At 37.9% G+C, this 21,991-nt stretch overlaps 1 protein-coding gene across 7 annotated transcripts in view; it reads left to right on the top strand.

The window, feature by feature from the left end:
• The window catches only part of GULP1 (GULP PTB domain containing engulfment adaptor 1), a 246,125-nt gene extending 224,919 nt beyond the window's left edge, over window positions 1-21,206 (top strand). For all 7 annotated transcript variants that reach the window (XM_060177596.1, XM_060177601.1, XM_060177599.1 and 4 more), the window contains 3 exons: window positions 11,819-11,957; window positions 12,556-12,650; window positions 19,005-21,206. In XM_060177596.1, coding sequence (XP_060033579.1) covers window positions 11,819-11,957; window positions 12,556-12,650; window positions 19,005-19,076 — 306 coding nt within the window. In that variant the 3' untranslated portion in view covers window positions 19,077-21,206. The remainder of the gene's footprint in view (window positions 1-11,818; window positions 11,958-12,555; window positions 12,651-19,004) is intronic.
• Window positions 21,207-21,991: the final 785 nt, after the last annotated feature.

The raw sequence follows: 21,991 nt of genomic DNA, 5'->3' as shown, positions 1-21,991 counted from the left end.
TTTTTTCTAAGCAAAGTGTATTTAATAGACTTTTTTCATTTCTCAAAATGAATTAGGGTAGGGTGGGCAGGCAGCAGTTAAGCACACACATAACCATGTACAAGGACCCTGATTGAAGACCCTGCTCCCCACTCACAGGTGGGGGGAAGCTTCATTAGAAGTGAAACACGTACTGTAGGTATCTCTCTGTCTCTCTGTCTAAACCTCCCTTTCTGTCTGTACTATCAAATGAAGAAAAAAAATGTAAAAGGGAACAAATGGCCTCCAAGAGTGATGGATTAGATGTGCAGGCACCAAACCCCAGCAGTAACTCTGGTGACAATTAAATAAAATAAAAGTTAAGTAAAATAAAATAAAGGTTAAGTAAAATAAAATGGATTGGCTCTCATGAAACTGTCCTTTCATACTTATTCTAGGCACTATCTTCATCTCAGTATCAAATATGTCTGAATAGAATATATGAAAGACTATGATTAAAAGGTTGAATTTATGTAGTCATCATTTTTAATAGCTGAGTAGTATTCCACTGTCTATATAGACCACAGTTTACTCAGCCACTCATCTGTTGTTGGACACCTGGCTTGCTTCCAGGCTTTGGCTATTACAAACTGTGCTGCTATGAACACAGGTGCACACAGATGTTTTTGGATGGGTCCCATCATGGATGGAGCTTGAAAAGAATGATGTGAAGTGAGATAAGTCAGAAACAGAAGGAGGAATATGGGATGATCTCACTCACAGACAGAAGTTGTAACTCAAGATCAGAAGGGAAAACACTAAGCAGAACCTGGACTGGAGTTGGTGTATTGCACCAAAGTAAAGGACTCTGGGGTGGAGGGAAGGGTTCAGGTCCTGGAACAGGATGGCAGAGGAGGACCTAGTGGGGGTGTATTGTTATGTGGAAAACTGGGAAACATTATGCATGTACAAACTATTGTGTTTCACTGTTGACTCGAAACTATCAATCCCCCAATAAAGAAATGAATAAAAAAGTTGGATTTAAATAGAGACAACATATCTATAAACCACTTTGTCAACCTACTACTTATATGTAGAGATTTTACTGCAATATGAACCAATATGCAAACAACCCCAATGATGCCTTGCAATCGACTTACATAGTCTTTTGTTACATAGTCTTTGTGTTTTTATTTTAAATTGTGAAATATCACTTGCCTCCTAATTTTTTTCAGTTTCTACAGTCATAGGAGTTTTTTTTTCTTCAAAGTGCTGGGACATTGGAGAATATACATCTTTTAAGATTTTAGCAAGTTTTATTTTTATTCTTTTGATTTTTTAATATTTATTTTATGGGGACTGGGTGGAGGCCACCTGGTTAAGTGCACATGTTACAATGCGCAAGGATCTGGGTTCTAACCCCCGATCCCCACCTGCAGGGGGAAAGCTTTGCGAGTGGTGAAGCAGAGTTGCAGGTGTCTCTCTGTCTCTCTCCTTCACTATGACTCAATTCCCTCTTGACTTCTGGCTATCTCTATCCAATAGATAAGAATAATTTTTAAAAATTTATTAAATATTTATTTTGTGTATCTCATATGAGATAGAGTGTGTGGAGTGGGAGAGGGAGAAAGAGAGGGACAGCCACACACTCCAGCATGTTAAGCACTAGGGACATGACTGGGAGCATCAAGCCTGTAAATCCTACAATTCATTATCCAAACTATTTCCACAGCCACATTTTTTCAACATTTAATTATTACCATGAGAGAGAGGAGGAGGAGAAAGGGGGGAGAGAGAGAAAGAGGGCATCAGTCTGTCACACAAAATGCCAGGGATCTAACTTGGGATCTTGTGCTTGGGAGTTCAGCACTTAATCCACTGCTCCTTGTCCTGGGCCAGCTTACTATTTGTTTGTTTGCTTGTTTTCCTTAAAAGAAAATGAATTGGAGCTGGGGAGACAGCATAATGGTTATGCAAATGACTTTCGTAGCTGAGTATTTGAATTCCCAAGTTCAATCTCCAGCACCATCACAAACTGAAGTGCTCTAGTTTAAAAAAAAAAATACAACAACAACAACAACAACAATAGTAGTAGTGGTAGTAGTAGTAGTACTAGTAGCAGTAGTAATATTAGCAATGAGCTAAGGACTTTTTTCATTTTATGCCCTGAGCCGTGACCATCAGCATGCATGCTTTCTCCTCTCTGCATCACGTGTTGTTCTAGAGAAGCATTTAGAGGGAGGGAGAGTCACCAAAGATTCCCCTTATGCCATCGCACCTCTTACATGCTGCCAAGCTTCAAACCTGGCCTAGCACAGGGAACGGCACGCACCCTACCTGTTGAGCTGTTGCTTCATCCCCAAACCATTCTTAAGTTGTTAAAACACACATGATGAATCCACATAGTTAGAGAATATTATCACAGGCATTTATTAGCATGTCTTAAAATTTCCAAGAATAATATCAAAGATTTTTGCCTTGTCCAATTACATAGTTGTATAGTTAACTAGTATATCCCTAAGTACCTCTATATTTATTTCACAACTATTCAAATGAACTCCCAAGTTTCCAGGGTTAAAAATAAACACAAACAGAAGTCGGGCGGTAGGTAGCACAGCAGGTTAAGCGCACTTGGCGCAAAGCTCAAGGATCCGCTTGAGGATCCCGGTGCAAGCCCCTGCCTCCCCACCTGCAGGGGAGTTGCTTCACAAGGGGTGAAGCTGGCCTGCAGGTGTCTGTCTTTCTCTCCCCCCTCTGTCTTCTCCTCTTGCCATTTCTCTCTGTCCTACCCAACAACGATGACATCAAGGACTAAAATAAAATAAAAACAATAAAAAAATAAATAAATAAAACACAAAGAAATTGCCAAACAACTGTTCAGTAAATCTGAAGTGTTGCCATGCTTACAAATAAATACACACTCTGCAGAAGGTTGGTTAATGATTTCAACTCATGGAACTGAATTTACAAACAATTAATATGATAAATAAATAAATAAATTTAAATTGTAGGGACTTCTTGTTTAAAAGCTTAGGATGGGCTTGCAGTAAAATGAGTATCTGTTAAAGATGTTTACAACTTTATTTCTTTGTTTTTTGTTCATGTGCTTTTTGCATAGCTGAGGCCTGGTGCTTGTATAATTTCAATACTTAGATGCAGTTGTCTATTCTTCTCAGAGATGCCCTAGAAAAATTTGCTGTTCTGAGAGAGCAAACTGTCAGTCACTTTATATATCATATGCATCAGTGTGAATAGGTCGAACTGATGTCTTCTGGAGATATGTAAGCCAGCTAATTTTTAGGTTTGGACTTTTAATGAAAATCTTTAAGGATTCTGAAACGGTCCATTCAGGGTTTCATTGTGCAAGTTTTAGTTTTCTTTTTATTTTCCCTTTTAATTATTTATTTACTAGAGAGAGACAGAGAGGAACTTAGAGAGGAGAGAGGGAGAAAGACACCTGCAGACCCGATTCATCACTTGTGAGGCTTTCCCTCTGCAAGTGGGAATCAAGGGCTTGAACCCAGATCCTTGTGTATTGTAGCATGTGCAGCACCACCTGGCCCCACTCTGAGAAATGTATATTCCATCCTGACAAAGAGGAGATTGGGTCTTAAACTAAGGTCTAATTTTGTCCCTGAAGCATAATGACCAAGGGCCCAAAAATATGAAGAGAAAAAACATTAGAGAAAGTGCCAAGATCTAGATTTTTATAAGCCCTTGTAAACCATGGTAAAAGTCTTTGGTTTGTTTGCTTACTTGCAGTGAGAAAGTCCTTTAAAGGGTTTAAACAGAGGAATTGTTGTGTGAACCATGGGCTGTAAAGAGGCCAAGGAGATCCACTACGGTAGTCTAGGAGAGGAAAAAGAGTAGATTATTGTAGAATTCGAGATTTGCGATGAGTAAAGCATGATTCTTGATACAATAGGGAAGTAGAGCTTGTAGGATTCACTGATAAACACTATAATTGGAAGAACAGAGGAGTCAGAATTGTCCTTTTAAGATTTTGTTCCAAGCATCTGGTTATGGTGCCATTTTCTGAGTAGTAGGCATAATGTGGGAGAATTGAGTCAAGCACTTTTGAAATTCTTATTTCACTTTTGTCTGCCTAGTAGTCAGCCAATTAAAGATGCTTGTTATATGATCAGAATGACAAATAGAGAATTCACAAAGGTCTTTCCTACCATTATTTGGACTATTTATTGTTTTGGTTGAAATTCTCATTTTAAATTTCCCAAATGCAACTTTATGGAGTAGTTTATGGGAGTCAAGGGCTTGCTCAGCACTTAAATGAAAAGCCATTCATAACTATAAAAAGCACATCTTTTAATATACAAAAATTCACTTAAAAAACAATTCATTAAACACCATGAAGACATCCTTTTTTTTTTCTTTTCATTTTCTTGTATATAAATTAGTATCTTTTTTTTTTTTTTTGGCTTGTTCTCAGCAAGAAAAGAATGCTTACATGTCTCCTAAATACCACTTGAAAGTTCAATCATAGGTCCCTTTTCTGGCAAGTGAAATATCCTTTGATAGTGCCCATAATACATATCTCTATCACAGTGAAATTGTAGAATTCTTTTCAATGGTTTTAGAAATAGGGCCCTTATTTTATGCAGTCATTTTGATACACTGAGAAATTTCAGTTACTTGACTGTGCTATTTGCTTTTTGCTGTATTCCAGTGGTTTGGCAATAGATTAGAGGTTGCATGTTCCACCATTTGGTACTTATTATGTAAGAACAATCTGATTTCCATTTATTACAATCACATGGTGGTACTGCCTGTATTTATATCAGAAAAAAAAAAAAAAAAGAGGGTTTATTCTGTGCTCTGAGCCTCATGAACGTCTCCAGAAGATTGTTTCGTTATACAATGTGGCATAGCAAGTTGAAGGAAGTTGTTCTTCTTGACTGTTGGGTTTGATGCTTACATCTTACTTTTCTGGCTATAGAACTGTTTAGAAAATCAAACTATTGCCAAGAAGTTAAATGAGTAAAATTGTAGTCCTAAGAAATACTGGACATTCTATTACTGGGTAGAATAAATGTCTTCCTTTCAAACAAACCAAGTGTTATTGGGTAAAATTCTTCCTTTATATAATCAACTCTGACCACTGATTAGATTTGATAAGAGAATTATAACCTTAAAATGTGTATTTCACTGTGGGTAAGCAAACCTGTCTATTTGTCTTCCTCTAGTATTTTTTTTCTCTTTTAACTACTATTTAAATCAAAATGGACAAGAGCCTATTGTGGAAACTTTTAATCTCACAACCACCCCAATGTGGACCGTTAGACAAAGGCATACATTTTAAACACCATTTTTGATTCAAGGATTTGGTGCCTACAAGAAAAAGAAAAAGAAAAAAGATGGTTGGTCTACAACTTCACTGTCATGATTGTTACTTGCACAATAGATAATTCTAGAGAAACAAAGCATGTCTAAGTCAGGAAGACAAGTATCTCTCATTTCATTCATGACCATGAGTACCTGACCGAGTAATTTAATCTCTCATTTCAGTCATTATCTTTGAGATAGATAGAAATCATATCTATTTACCTTGTAAGATTATTGTTTAAATAAAGTTCATTCTTTTAAAATTTTTTATTGTCTTTATTTATTTATTGGATAGAGACAGCCAGAAATTGAGAAGAAGGAGAAATAGAGAGGAAGAGAGAGAGAGGGAGAGAGTCCTGCTTCAAACTTGCAAAGCTTTCCCCCTGCAGGGGGGGTGTCGGGCCAGATTGAACCTGGGTCATTGCACATTGTAACATGTGTGCTCAACCATGTACGCCCCTTGTAAGATTCTTGTAAGAATATTATACTATGTCTAAACTAAGGCGCCGGTACAAAGCCCTTGTAGATCTAAACTACTGAATTCTAGAAGTAGTTATTTATTTAAAAAAAACTTCACTAGTTGTGCAGTGTCTCTCCATCTCTCTGTCTCTCTCTTCCTCTCTTTGTCTCTCATATTTTATCTAGGGGAAAGAAGAGGGGGAAAAAATAGCCACCACATGGCAGGTCCTGAAGGTGGTAAAACTTCACTCTTGCTATAGTGTCTTTCTTCTCTCTGCCTCGCATCTGGGGCAAAAATAACTCTTAATTGGAATATGTAAATAATTATTCTCATGTAATATACCACTTTTCATTTGTTCTAAACATACCTTGTCACAAGAAATAAGACACCGATTGACATAAAACACAAACACATTTATGTTTTTTTAAGTTTTTTATTTTCTTAAAAAGCATTAGTGATTTAATAGTGATTTACAATATTAAACTAGGGATATAACTCCACATCACTCCCACCACCAAAGTGTAACTTTTCAGTAGCTAACTAAAATACCACATGACCTTTAAGATAACTAATTAATTTTGTTTTATTTATGATACTTCACTTTGTCATGTGACTTATCTAAGATTCGCTACCATTAGAATAGTTACAATAAGAACTACACATCCTTGACTCTTCATTTTTGGCATAATGATTTTCCTTTTATCTCCCTTCCTCTCCTTTCCTTTCTTCTCCCCTCCTTTATATGAGTTTTTCCTCTTCCTCCTACCCTTCCTTCTATCCTTCTTTGCCTCTGCTGGTCCCCACTCCTTTCTTTCTTTCTTTTTTATTATTTATTTATAAAAAGGAAACACTGCAGCCATGACATCATCTCCACAGACAATAACTAGAATCCATCTGCACATCAGATTTCAGGCTCGGGGGAAAAAAAAAAAGCTAGTATAGCTACAGGCCCTTTGGAATATAACTAAAATATGCTTACTAGCTATCTACAGAATGGAACCCCCCCCAACTCTTCATTTGCACTATTCCAGCCTTTAGGTTCATGATTAATCAACAACTTGTTTGGCTTTATATGTTAACTCTCTTTTCAGCCACCAGTTTCCAGATGCTACCATGATGCCAACTGGACTTCCCTGGACAGACAAACCACACTAATGTGTCCTGGGGCTCCACTTCCCCAGAACCCTGCCCCACTAGGGAAAGAGAGAGACAGGCTGGGAGAATGGATCGATCGACCTGTCAACGCCCATGTTCAGTGGGGAAGCTATTACAGACACCAGACCTTCCACCTTCTGCATCCCACAATGACCCTGGGTCCATACTCCCAGAGGGATAAAGAATAGGAAAGCTATCAGGGGAGGGGATGGGATACAGAGCTCTGGTGGTAGGAACTGTGTGGAGTTGTACCCCTCTTATCCTGTGGTCTCGTCAGTGTCTCCTTTTTATAAACAAACACATTTATGTTAGATTATAGTGATAAGAGTTTGTTCTGAGACACTTATAAAGTTTTTGTTCAGGTTATAAAGTAATATAGAAGGTCAGTATATAATCTATATAATACCTTATGTGTTATATTAAATATTTAGAGGAATAAATTTTTTACCACAAGGAGCTTATAGTTTTCACTTTTAATTAAAAAGTAATTTCTAATTACAAAATTATACCATCAATTATGTAGACCATAAACTAGATTTTTTTAATTATGTGTATATATGCATATACACATATGTAGAAAGATAGACTACTATATTCAGCAGGGAAAACAGCAGTTGTAACTATATATCTTTTTGAAGTGCAGAAGGTGGGAGGTCTGGCTTCTGTAATTGCTTCTCCACTGGACATGGGTGTTGGCTCATGGATCCATACCCTCAGCCTGTTTCTGCCTCTGGAGAGGTGAGGTTCCAGGACACATTGGTGATGTCCTCTGTCCAGGGAAGTTAGGTTGGCATCATGGTAGCATCTGCAACTTGGTGGCTGAAAAGCATTAAGATATAAAGCAGAACAAATTTCTTAATAATCAGGAACCTAAAGGTAGGAGTAGAGCAGAAGAAATTAGGGGTCTTCTGGTGGGAAGAAGCTAGGAAGTTTGTTTTGTTTTGGTGTGTTCCAAGAGGCCCATGACTTCATTCATTTTTGCCTGAGCCTGATAGCTAGCATGTAGGTGGACTAAAAATATGTCTGACAAGTGGGTGTCAGAGTTGAGAATTGAGAATTAGGGCAGGGAGTAGCTCCTAAACATGAGGAAAGTATATAAATATCATGAACTGTTTACCCCATTACTCTGACCTCGAGCTCATTATTTTTCATATTTAGCACAGGAGCCTGTGTAACCTCTGGAGGCCCTGTCAGTCTGAGCTCGAAGTCCAGGCTCTGAGGTAATCCGTTTCCCTAGACGCAATCCCCCCTGTTCTGAGAGCTCCTTACTGGAGATGGTTAGCCAACACCTGTTGTAGGTTCCTCTGCTGAGGCCAAACTATGTGGCAGCTTTGAAGACACTTTTTCCTGCTATGATTAAATGCTTAGTACTTCTCTACCTACTCGTAGCCCTCCTTGCTCTGCTCCCCTTGATCTACCTATCTTCTACCCCACATCCCCAGAAAAAGTTGGAAACTTGTGTTCAGAGCTCCCCTTGGAGAAGAACAGGGCCCTCCTCCTGAAACAAGATCCCTTTGTCTGGTGCCATTCTGGGGAGCTGTGGGGGAGCAGGGGTGAGTCATTGATGGGGCTAGCACCTTTCTTTTGGTGGCTTGTTTGTGCTTTTGCAGTAAGTGAATACAGGTTTGGTCATTACTTCAGCTCGGCTCCTTCTTTCGTCTGGCCATTCTTGCATCTGGAGACTGAGATGGTCTCGTCCAGCCCCTAGACAGTGCTTTTCCATTCCTTCCTGGAAATAGCTGCTAAAAGTCATCCAGAGAGTTTTGTTCAGATCTTGTACAATGTACTGCTTGCTTATCATCTCCTCATTTATTATCTTCTCAATGTACTCAAGATGTTTGACAACCCCCTCTGCCCATCACTGAAAAGTCTGACCATATGGAACTGACTTTGGAAGGAAACAGCATGATGATTGGAGTCACATGGTTGACTTTTTCCATTGCTTATTACCTCACATAGAAAGAAGGCTCGCAGAATCGATGTGCCTTGCTTCTCATATCTTTATTACGAGCACTTCAAAAAATGTGTTGAGAATTAAATTGAATATATATGTTGCAATCCATTTTTACATAAGCTTTTTTTTTTTAAATCAAGAGAGCATTTACTTACAAGCCTGTGTGTTTTAGTTACACAATTTCATCTCTCTTCATGATGTGTGTAAGCACACCATTCCCACTACCAAAGTACCTATATCACTCCACCAAAGTCATTGATCTCCAGACCCCTTTCTGTGCCCTGTCCCTAGCCACTTGGGGTGACCTCAGTTTTGTAGTCAGAGACTAAAGGTTTCTTCTTTTCATTTAACTTTGTCTTTTTCTTTGCTCTTATTTATTTTTAATTATTTATTATTTAAGATCTTTCTCTTTCCAGTCTCATTACATGAGACTATGTCTGGCATAAAGTTTTCTAGCTATGCTTGCTTCTTTTTCTCTTTTCTTTTTTTACAGTCTCTTCTTCTAAGTGCTAGTAAATGCAGCCCTTCCTTCGCATCCTGGAAAGTGAAGCGTTTTCATGAAAATGGTCAAACTCATTCAGAACCTAAGGGTTGTCACAGTAGGAAAATTTATTTTTAGTGAAATTGTTTTGACATTTCTCACTGTTTTCGCCATTTCACAAAGAAATGTTCACTTACAGATTTCCTCTTTTCCTTTTTCTCCATAGCATGTTTCTCTTCCATTCTTCCACAGCTGCAGCAAGTTTACTCATAAACACAGGTTTCAGATATTCTCACCTTCCTTCTGGTGGATGAGTGATGATTCATCTCCCTATCTAAATATTTCTTCCACTACTGTCACTCTTGTCAACTTGCCTGATTAGAGACTTTCGTTGGGACTGTTAGTACAACCACCTTCTGTATGTGACCTTTCCAAGCCAACCAGTGAGAACATCTCAAGAACTCATATAATTTTCATTACCTTACTTATTTTTTAAGATTCTTATACTAGAGTTTATTTGTATAGCAAAGGAAGTGTTGAACATACCGTGAGCTAATGGGATGGGGCCAGGGCCTTTCATTTCAATTAGGGAGTAGTGCTAGTGCATAAATCTAGAGAAAGAGGAAGAAAAGCAGGTACTCCAAAGGTATTTCAATTGAGTTTTTCTTCCATCGTTATTTCAATTGGAAATTAAGTCATTAGTGATATTAGTAAAAGGTGACTTCTGGGAGTCGGGTGGTGGCGCAGCAGGTCTTAACCTTTTGCACATGTGGCGCAAAGCGCAAGGACTGGCGTAAGGATCCTGGTTTGAGCCCTCGGCTCCCCACCTGCCCGGGAGTCCCTTCACAGGCGGTGAAGCACGTCTGCAGGTGTCTGTCTTTCTCTCCCCCTCTCTGTCTTCCCCTCCTCTCTCCATTTCTCTCTGTCCTATCCAACAACGATGACATCACGAACAACAGTAACAACTACAATAAAATAACAAGGGCAACAAAAGGGAAAATAAATAAATATTTTTTAAAAAGGTGACTTCTGTCGCATTCAGCACAAAGTAGCAAACTTTGAATTGAAATGGATTGAGGGTCAAAGAAAGTGAACATTAGGATGGGAAATACGAATCTCTTTCAGGGAAATTAAGTTTGAAGGAAAGAGGAAAAGCAATAGGAGTCTAGGGGAGCAGGGGAGAACAAGAGTGGAGACGTTTTCAGATTTGTTTTACTTTTAACAACAGTCAAGATTTAAATATCTGTATGTCATGAGACAGATAAGACAAGGGAGAAGAGCGTTGGGAGTTAAGAGGTAAAGGAAGAGTGTACCCAAATCAGAGGAAAGCACTGAGATGAAGTTGCCTCAAAATCTTTGGATACTATTTATGACAGATAAAGTAAGCAGATTGTCAGTGAGAGGAAAATCACGACTTCTTCTCTGCATGAAACAATGTGCTGGTCTATTAAAGTTAGTGGAATAGCAAATATGTCACTTTCTCCACAATACCTTATTCACTACTTTCTTTATCATTAAGTAAGATATATGTGAGAACTTGGATTTTAACATGAGCCCCTTTACGTAAACTTTGTGTGTATTCTTATAAGAAAAACACAAATTTTCACGTTTTCTCCAGAATGGGAATTTGCTATCTCATATTTACATTATCTTCTGACTTAGATTGGCCCAGATAACTTAATAAGACTAATGATGTATTTACAGATCATTTTATTCTGTTATAGAAAACTCGATGCAGTCTTATTCCAGGAATAAAAGGCATAAAAATTAAAACATACTATAACATTTTGTTATCAGCTACATTTCAAAGATTATTTTAAAAGGTAGACCATGTTCAGTTTTATCTGTTTGAAATTTAATCATGGGAGTTGGCGGTAGCGCAGGAAATGTGGTCCATGTGACTCAAAGCCCAAGGACTGGCGTAAAGATCCAGGTTCGAGCCTCCAGCTCCCCACCTGCAGGGGAGTCGCTTCACTGGCGGTGAAGCAGGTCTGCAGGTGTCTGTATTCCTCTCCCCCTCTGTCTTCCCCCCCTTTCTCCATTTCTCTCTGTCCTGTCTAACAACGACGACACCACCAACAATAATAATGACAGCAATAGAAAACAAGGGCAACAAAAAGGGAAAAATAAATATAAATATTTTTTAAAATTTTTAAAAAGAAATTTAATTATATGTAAAATAAATCATTGAAGTCATTTCTATATGTAGTTTCTAGTATATCTTTAATTATCTGATATGTGACAATAAGTTGTAGATATACAAAAATACTTATGTCTATCTAGAACAGTATTTGTCAGCATTTTCCTAACATCTTTGAGAAAATTCTTGCTGAAATTGTCATTATTGAATTAGTTCTGACCTATAAAAAGACAAGTTCATATGATTTACCTGAATTTGTTTATGAATATTTAGTATTCATGTGCTTACATGAAGGACTACCTTAGTTCATATTATTTATTTTTGTTCCAGGGAGACAATGTGACACCGAAGTCACCTTCTACTGACATATTTGATATGGTCCCATTTTCTCCAGCGTCACACCAAACATCTGTACCTACTCGTAACGGTACACAGCTGCCTCCAGTACCTAGCAGATCGACAGAAATCCGTATGTTTTCTTTGTTGAGTTTGTATACATGTTAGGTGTAGATTAATTCTTTGTGGGAAAGTGTGAATTTGAACGATCCAATCTAAGCTCGAGAGCCAGAAAAATTCAAAGTGTGAATAGGCCTCATTTGGCCATGTATGTAAAGTATTTCTTACATAATCATTTTTAATTGCTTTAATAATGATTGACAAGACCATAGGATAAGAGGGGTATAGTGCCCACCACCAGAATTCCGCCTCACGTCCCCTCCATTGGAAGCTTCCCTATTCTGTATCCCTCTGGGAGCATGGACCTGGGTCTTTATGGGGTGCAGAAGCTGGGAGTTCTGGCTTTTGTAGTTGCTTCTCCACTGGATATGGCTGTTGGCAGGTTTTTACCTAGTGGGACAGGGCTCTGGGGAGATGAGGTTCCAAGGTACATTGGTGAGATTGTTTCGCTTATGCTGGTGCAGAGAATTGAACTTGGGGCTTTGGAGCTTCAGGAATGAGAATCTCTTTTTCAGAACCATTGTGTTATCTCCCCTGCCCTTTCTTACATATTCTTGCTCCTGAAACCTAAATAACCCCACTTAATTGTTTTCTTTCTTTCTTTCCTTTAGAACGGGACTTGTTTGGAGCGGAGCCTTTTGACCCATTTAACTGTGGAATAGGGGATTTCCCTCCAGATATTCAATCAAAATTAGATGAGATGCAGGTGACTAGATCAACACTGATCCATAAATGCTTATGTCATTTTACTGTCCCATAAAGAGAATGTTATCCTGGGCCAGGCGGTGGCACACCTGATTAAGCACACATAGTACTAACCCCAAGAATCCTTTTGAGGATCTGGGTTTGAACCCCTGGCTCTTCATCTGACAAGGGAGAAAGCTTCACAAACTTCACAAACTTCACTCCCTTTGCTTTGTGTTTCACACTGTACTACTTGTGGGGTGTGGGGGTGGGCAAGCCTCTAATATTTAATGAGGACACAAGCACGGACACTGATGTGATCGTATTTGTTCTTAAGTATTATGCATGTCATAAAATTTCTTCCATGTTGATTTCTTTTTTTCCCCCCAAGGAGTTGAAACTTTTTCTGCCTTTGGAAAATATGCCCCAATGTATACACATTTTGCAAAGAGCACCGGTTGGGGTTGAAATACTGTATTGGAATCATTTAGTGATGTATTAGTCAAGTAATGTTAAGATACGGTATTTTGGTTTTGTTTTTGCTGTTTCTAATGTTTTCTTAATGTCTTCTTTACTCTTTTCTGCTTCACGGTGGGTAGCGCCAGAGATGGTTGGTATATTATTTTCATACAGCTTATTTAAATGATTTGTATATATGTTGAAACAACATTTTTAAAAAATCCATGCCTCTAGTCACCAGTTGTTTTAAAGATGTTCTGTAGAATAATCTTTCAAGTTACTTTTTTTTAGTAACTCAGTCCTCACTTAGTTCTATATCCCATTGCTTGTCTTGTTCTTTTAATTTTCTTCCGAGGTTAAGTTAACTAAGGTAAAATGTTATCTTCATCTAAAATCTGTGACAACTTTCATTTTTAATCTTGTTAGCCTAATTAATCTAGTTCCCACATTTAACTTTACTTTGTATATAATATAAAATCTTAATGTTGTGTAATGGGTTGGATAAGCCATATTGAATTTTGCAAATCTAGTGAAGTAATTTGATTTATCTCCTTCATAAACTTGAAATCATAAGAATGTTTTGTACATGTAAGAACTTAGACAGAAATCTTAAGCCTTGTTTGTTGCACTATAAATTATTAGTAAGAGTATTTATTTGAAATCAGTAATGTGATGATTTCAGTTAATATGGCTTAAACTTCCTGGCACATGCTACTGAGAGGCAAATCATTAAAATCGTCTGTGGTAGATTATAAGTGCACCTAAAAATTAAAATAATTTTTTAAAGTAATAATAATTTAATAGATTAAAATTGGCAAGTCAGTGAAGGATGAAAGACATGACATTAAGTGACTTAAATGACATTAAGTCAACTGGTTAAGAATTTGACGGAAGATAATGTAACAAATTCCAAATAAATTCTGTAAGTACTAGGCACTTTAAAATATTTGAAATTCTTTGAAATATTAGCAGACATTTTAATTGAAGAAATTTTGTTTGGGGGGGGAGTGAAGAAAGATACAAGTCCCTCTATAGAGAAGGGAATTTTTTTTCCTCTTTAAAAATATATTACTATAGAGGATCCAGGCGCTGGCATACCTGGTTGTGAATACACACACTACTGTGCACAAGGACGCAGGTTCAAACCCCCGGTCCCCATCTGCAGGGGAAAAGCTCCACAAGTGGTGAAGCAGGGCTGCAGGTGTCTCTCTCCTTCTCTATCTCCTCCTTCCCTCTCAATTTCTTTCTGTGTTATTCCAATAATAAATTACTAAGGATATTTGTATAAAACTATATCATATTTATAGTTAACCAAGTAAGAAGTTAAGTAATTAGCAGATAAATGAAAAGGTAGTAGTTTATGAAAGATCGCATGTAGCTAAAATACCTGTGAACATCATGTGAGCATATTCAGTCTAATTAAAGAAAACATTCAAATTTAAAAAAAAAAAACTTTACATGTACTTTTAACCCACCCGATTAAAATTTTATATTTTCTTACTAGTGGTCAATGGAAGGGGGAAATGTGATGAAACACTCTGAATAATTGTTGGACCAAAATTAGTTCACAACATTCCTTTAAGGAGTCATTTATTATTAATATTTGTGTTTCTATTTGCTATTAACATCCCAGCTGGTGGCTCATCCAGGAGAGTGCACACGTTACGATGGTCAAGGACCAGGGTTCAAGCCTCTGGTCCCCACTTGTAGGGGAGAAGCTCACAAGCTAAGAAACAGTGTTGTGGCTGTCTTTCCTTCTTTCTCTATCTCGCTCTGTCCCTCTCTGTCTCTCACCTTCTATTAAACAATGAAGAGTTGCTGATCATAGTCACGCAAGCACAAGGTCCTAGTGATAATCCTGGTGACACGAAGAAGAAACAGACCTTTGGAGAGTCGAGCAGTGCACACCCGGTCGAGCTTGTACAGGAACCTGAGTTCAAAGCCCTGGTCTCCACATGCATGAGGGAAGCTTCACAGCATTGGAGCAGTGCTGCAGGTGTCTGTCTTTCTCTCCCACTTCAGTTCCTGTCACTATAAAACAAATATATAAATAGATATTGTTGAAAGATTTTAACATGTTCTGAAGAGAAAATGACTATAAAAGTGAATAAAAATGTCCTGGAGTCGGGCCATAGCGCAGCGGGTTAAGTGCAGGTAGCACAAAGCACAGGGACCAGCAGAAGGATCCAGGTTCGAGCCTCTGACTCCCCATCTGCAAGGGAGTCGCTTCACAGGCGGTGAAGCAGGTCTGCAGGTGTCTGTCTTTCTCTCCCCCCTCTGTCTTCCCCTCCTTTCTCCATTTCTCTGTGTCCTAGACAACAACAACATCAATTACAACAACAGTACAACAATATAACAACTAGGGCAACAAAAGGGAATAAATAAATAAATAAATATTGTTTTAAAAAGTCCTATCCACAGAACTTTCCAGCCAACCTTATTTGAAAATATAATATACTGTAAACCAGGGCTCGTGAGATGGTGCACTGGTTAAGCTTAGAGCTTAGTGCACTTAGTACAAAACTCAAGGACCCTTTTAAGGCTCCCAGTTTGAGCCCCGGTCTCCACCTGTGAAGGGGGGGTTGTCACTTCACAAGCAGTGAAGCAGGTCTGCAGGTGTATATCTTCTTCTCCCCCTGTCTATCTTCCCCTCCTCTCTCAATTTCTATCTGTTCTGTGCAATAAAAAATGGGGGAAAGGCCACCAGGAGCAGTCGATTCCTTGTGCTAGTACTGAGCCCCAGCGATCACCCTGGAGGCAAAAAAAAAAAAAATTAAAACTAAATAAAATACTGGAAACCATTAAAAATAAACTGTAGACCATATTAACAATCAGCAGAATATTATATAGCTTTAAATTCCTTCATTTAGAACTCAGAATAATAGAAAACATTTCCTGATCATATTAATTCTTGAATACAATATAGTACTGCAATACATTAAATAAGTCTGGCCTATACAAGCTATAATGATAACTATGTAGTTTTTGTTTAAAAATTTAGATAGAGGGAGTCGGGCTGTAGTGCAGCGGGTTAAGCGCAGGTGGTGCAAAGCGCAGGGACCGGCGTAAGGATCCCGTTTCGAACCCCGGCTCCCCACCTGCAGGGGAGTCGCTTCACAGGTGGTGAAGCAGGTCTGCAGGTGTCTGTCTTTCTCTCCTCCTCTCTGTCTTCCCCTCCTCTCTCCATTTCTCTCTGTCCTATCCAACAACAATAATAACTACAACAATAAAACAACAAGGGCAACAAAACGGAATAAATAAATAAAATAAATATTAAAAAAAAAAAGAAAAAAAATTTAGATAGAAAAAAATACTTGAAGCGCTTACTTCAGCACAGTGCTAGTTGGGGCAAATCGTTAATTTTCCCTTCATGGATAAGTTCTTTTTACTTCAAAATAAGAAAATGGAGTGGAGAAAAACAATGCAAAACCATCATTAATAAGATCTTTTTGTGTGTGATACTAATTTACGAATACTACATAAAGTCTTGTTCTCATTCAAAGGTTTAAAATGCAAGCGAGTATATAAATATTGAAGGAATTCAGGATCTGTATAATCATGATTTATAAAATGAGACTTAGCAATAACAGCCAGAAAATTGTGGGAAATTTTACCTTAGTAAGGAAAAATACCAAGAGGTTACATAGCGATGTATCTGTTATTAACTTAGGGAGAACTCTCAGAAGGCTAGAAATGAACCTCCCCTGTCGCTCTGCAGTTCCTTTCCTGGGATATATTCTAAGGAACCAAACACACCCATCCAAAAAGATTTGTGTACACCTGTGTTCATAGCAGCACAATTTGTAATAATCAAAACCTGGAAGCAACCCAGGTGTCCAACAACAGATGAGTGGCTGAGCAAGTAGTGGTCTAGATACACAATACAACAAGGCCATTAAAGTGGTCAGTTTACCTTCTTCACCTCATCTTGGAGGGAGCTTGAAGGAATGATGTTCCGTGAGATCAGCCAGAAAGAGAAGGATGCATATGCATAGACAGATGTTGAAAAATATTTTGGTTTTCTTTCACACCATCATTTTCCTCTAATTGTAAGCATTGATTTCTTGCTAAGAGTAACTTTTGTTTATAAAATACAAGTTTCAGCTTTATCCACATAATTCATCCTATGTGTACCTATGATGATCATTCCTAAATCTAAATGTCATAAACCACCACACCTTGCCCACACTCGCTATTGGATTTAAAAACCTCTTTTCTCCCACTTTTTCTCTGTTTCATTAATTGCAAGTTTAAGTCCAAAAAAGCTCCTCTATATGGTAATGTTTACATTGGATTTGTAATAAACCCCTTGTCAGGATTTAAGTGATTAGGAGAAAAGCAAACAGGTGTACTCCTGCTCTATTACTCAAGTGGAATCCGTCTAATTAAAGCAGAACACACACTCCGATGTTCTTCTTCAGAAGTTATCTCTGCCTATTTTTTAACAAATTCTCTCTCTCTCTCTCTCTCTCTATATATATATATATATATATATATATATATATATATATATGTATATTCCCTTTTGTTGCCCTTGTTTTTCATTGTTGTTATAGTTATTGTTGTTGTTCTTGATGTCATCATTGTTGGATAGGACAGAGAGAAATGGAGAGAAGAGGGGAAGACAGAGAGGGGGAGAGAAAGATAGACACCTGCAGACCTGCTTCACCACCTGTGAAGCGACTCCTCTGCAGGTGGGGAGCCAGGGGCTCGAACCATGATCCTTAAGCTGGTCCTTGTGCTTTGTGCCACTTGCGCTTAACCCGCTGCGCTACCACCCAACTCCGCTTTTTTTTTTTAACCAGAATACTTACTATTCAGCTCTGGCTGATGCGGGTTGAACCAGAAACTTTGGAGCCTCAGGCATGAGAGTCTCTTTGCATAACCATTATCATTTACCAGTAGTGCGCCTCATGGCTACTCCAAACTTCGTTCCTTCCCGGACAAAATGCCAGTCATTAGTGAGAATGAAAGGTAGAGTAGGTTTGTTTCTGTGTCTGTAAACACAACCATGCAGCTTCTACAAGGAAACCTGACACGCAGGGTACACTTCCACCGATGAACTTGAGTCTGGGATTGTTCACCTCTGGTCTGTAGACCAGTGTGTACAGATAGATGTGTCCTTGGATGGAGCATGGACAGGATGAGAGAGGTATTCAATGATAGCCCTGAGTTTATTTTATCCAGATGGGATTTTGAAGGAATAAAGGGAACCTTCTTTGCAACTTACTTCTGAGGATCTTAAGGGAAAAAAAAAATTAAAAGATAAAAGATTGCAAGGCAATTGTGTACATCCACTCAATACACATCAATTTGAAAGCAGCTTCATTTGGTTCAAAACAGCTTTTGTACCAACATAAGCAACAGCAGGACTAATAGAGGGAGCTTTCTGTGTGGCACGGTGATCTGATGTTTTATGCTTTTCAAGACAATGAGATTGTATTTGTTTGTTTTGTATTGATTTCTCAACCAACACTTTTGAAAGCGCTAATCTGGAAGGAGTGGTGAAAGCTGTCAGTCTGTTGAAGCTTTCCTTCATTGGATGTCTAGCTACTTCTACTCACATTTGAATGAACATTCATCTTTAAAGCCATTGAAAGGATCTAAGCTACAATCTAGGGACATACAACAGGCACTTCTTGCTGGAAAATAGTTGTTTGCATTTAAAACTGAAATTCCCTCGGTTTCTCTATTCATCCATGGTATCTTCACCTCCACTTAAAATAGTTAAAATGTTAATGGATAGAAAAAAAAAAACTGACTGGGAGTGTGCGTCCCAGTTATAAGTTTGACAAGACAGTATTTGACATTATTGCTTAGTTGATCAAATTACAGAGTTTTCAGATTCTTTATGCTATTGATTTTTTTTTTTGTCATGAGAGTTTCCCTTTTTTAATAATTCTACTATGTTTTGCAGGAGGGGTTCAAAATGGGACTAACTCTTGAAGGCACAGTATTTTGTCTGGACCTAGTAGACAGCAGGTGCTGATGTCACGGAGAAGAAATCCTGACCCATCTTAAAGTTTTGTTTGTTTTTTTAACATATGCATTGTGCATTATAATTATATGACACATATTATACACATGCCAATATATTTTTAATATGTTAAAATTGTCCCATTCAGTTTCCTCATGCACTGTTCCTCTCTGTTGATCTGAAATGTTTTTATTTTAAAAACATTTCACTGTAAAGTAGAGCCTACATTTATGTTCCTTTGTGTTCTGGTAGTAGGTGAAATTATAATTGAGACACAAATTATCCAGATATCTGCCTTGCCTTCTGTTCTGAATGATTGTCCCCCTTGAAATGTTTGTCCTTCTATAGTGTTGTTTATTCACTTCCTGGAAGCCATACCTAGATACCTTTCAAAGTCTCGAAGAGCTTTGCCCGCGCCGGATCGACTATACTTTGTATCTGCACCAATACATTTTACTGTTCCTTAGACATGGCATTTTATGTGATACGTATGGCTTATGGCATTTGAAAAGTATACACTTTGGACATAATGCAGCCAGATCATTTTCAGCTGGTAAAATAACATAAGTACAAACCCCATTAACAAGCCAAATGTTTTAGGGAATGTGTAAAAGCAAGGTGGTGTGTTAGCTATAACTATCGGCTATGCCCTGCATATTTATTTATTCTATAAATATTGAGGAGAAAGAGGAAATTTGCTACTTACATCACACTTAAAATTAAATTTCAGTCTGATTAGTTTAACTGGAAGCATCCAACCATCTGATCTGATATCTCCTAAAAGTGCATTTGGTGTCTATAGTTGCATGTCTGTTACCCATATTTTATTTGCCAAATATAATTATTTTCATGGAATAAGAACTATCCTCATTTTTTTCTCCTTTGATAAATGTATTTTCTCACCAAAGCTTTATTTTGTTGTGCTCCGTATGTTTTATTGTGTTGATATCTGTGGTAACTATTCTTGATGAATCACCACTGTTAACAAGGCAAATTTCATTTGTATTTCTTTCTTTTTTTTAATTCCCTTTTGTTGCCCTTGTTTTTGTTTTTTTTTTAATTGTTGTTGTTATTGATGTCATTTTTACTGGATAGGACAGAGAGAAATTGAGAGAAGAGGGGAAGACAGAGAGGGGGAGAGAAAGATAGACACCTGCAGACCTGCTTCACCACCTGTGAAGCAATTCCCCTGCAGGTGGGGAGCCGGGTGCTTGAACCGGGATCCTTATGCTGGTCCCTGCGCTTTGCACCACGTGAGCTTAACCTGCTGTGCTACCCCTCCCCCGACTCCCCTCATTTGTATTTCTTTTGTTGAGAACAAAATCTCACTTTCCCACAAAAATCCAGTTGCTGTTTAATCTTTACTATGAATAATAAAACTTTCTCAATCTACTGATCTCTGATTGTTAAAAATGTTTCTTATACACTTACCCCACTGTGTAGCAGATGGTAGTTTGTAGTCAGGGCAACAAAAATTCAAGATTAAAATGTATAATTTTGTTTCAGCATATTAAATGAAAAAGTAAATAATGAAAATATTAGCCTAGATAGATCTCAAAAACAGACTTACGGGAATTTTCTTCAAGTGCTAAAGGTACATTCTCACTAGGAAAAGAAATCATATATGCTTATGCGATATATTTGTATGTCTCTCCAGAATGTTCTATGGTAATATATAAGCCTTTTTACTTATTTTCTGTTATCTGATAAGTTGTACCTTAATTAGAAATTATTATATGTTTCATAGAGAAGAGTGTTTATAATTTTGTCTGTCATAGTATTTTGGAATTTGTATAAGGATGTTTAGAAGCCATATTACTGGCTTTTTTTTAAAGATAGAATTTGTATTTTTATTGTACTTAAAAAGCTTTATGTAATAGGTATATATTTAGTGGCCATTTGCTATTGATGGTAATACAGTAGAGTAATAAGTCAGTATTTGCACACATGAAATATGTTCCTTTACCAGTTTTTAATGGTAAGAAATTCTGCTATGGGCATGATTAAATAGTACATAATTGGTCATTAATTATCAACATTTCTTTCACTAGTGCATTTTTATGAAAATCCAATTGAAACTTGTATTTCTATGTAAACTCGATGATACGTTGATTTTGCTGAGAATAAATGATTTTAAATAAATTTCTTTGTATGATTTGCTCATTAACCTCTTTACTAGAAATCTTATGAAGTTAATTACAGGACAGAGTTTAATGGCAATAAATTTAAACCTCAAGAAAGGAGAAAGAAAGAGAGAAGAAAGAGATAAGGGAAGGGAAACTGTAACAACAAACTCCAAATGGAGATGATCCAACCAAAAAGTTTCCAAGACTTACTGCCTAAACTGATTCCTCTTCACAAAGTACAACTTCAGGTTAACTAGCCTGGAGTTTCCTGCTCAGCTCTAATGAAGCAATTTTCATGAAAATCACGAGCAGCAAACAAGCAGTGGCCCACTTAGTTAAACACACATAATGTGAAGCATAAGGACCAGGACAAGGATCCGGGTTCGAGCAAGCCCCTGCCCCCCCCCCGCCACTTGCAGGGGAGATGCTTCACAAGTAGTGAAGCGAGTCTGCGGGTGTCTGTAGCTCTAGCTGTCTCTTCCTCTTTATCTCCCCTCCTCTTTTAATTTCTCTCTGCCCTATCCAATAACATGGGGAAGACATGGCCTCCAGGAGCAGTGGATTCATAATGCCTGTACTGAGCCACAGCAATAACCATGGAGGCAAAAAAAAAAAAAATCACTTGAAAAGCCAGAGAGATAGCTCACTGGATTGGCTGTGCTTAGAAAGCATAGTCTTGTCATGTATTCCAGGCTGTAGACACAACAACACCTGTGAGTGTTGTCAGGGAATCTCCAGTCTCTCTCTCTCTGTCTCTCTATCTCTCTCTTTCTCTCTCTCTCTGTCTCTCTCTCTCTCTCT

Source organism: Erinaceus europaeus, chromosome 18 (assembly GCF_950295315.1).
Source record: "Erinaceus europaeus chromosome 18, mEriEur2.1, whole genome shotgun sequence".
NCBI lineage: Eukaryota > Metazoa > Chordata > Mammalia > Eulipotyphla > Erinaceidae > Erinaceus > Erinaceus europaeus.
The sequence above is the reverse complement of the archived record's forward strand: the minus strand, read 5'-3'. Positions and strand labels throughout refer to the sequence as shown.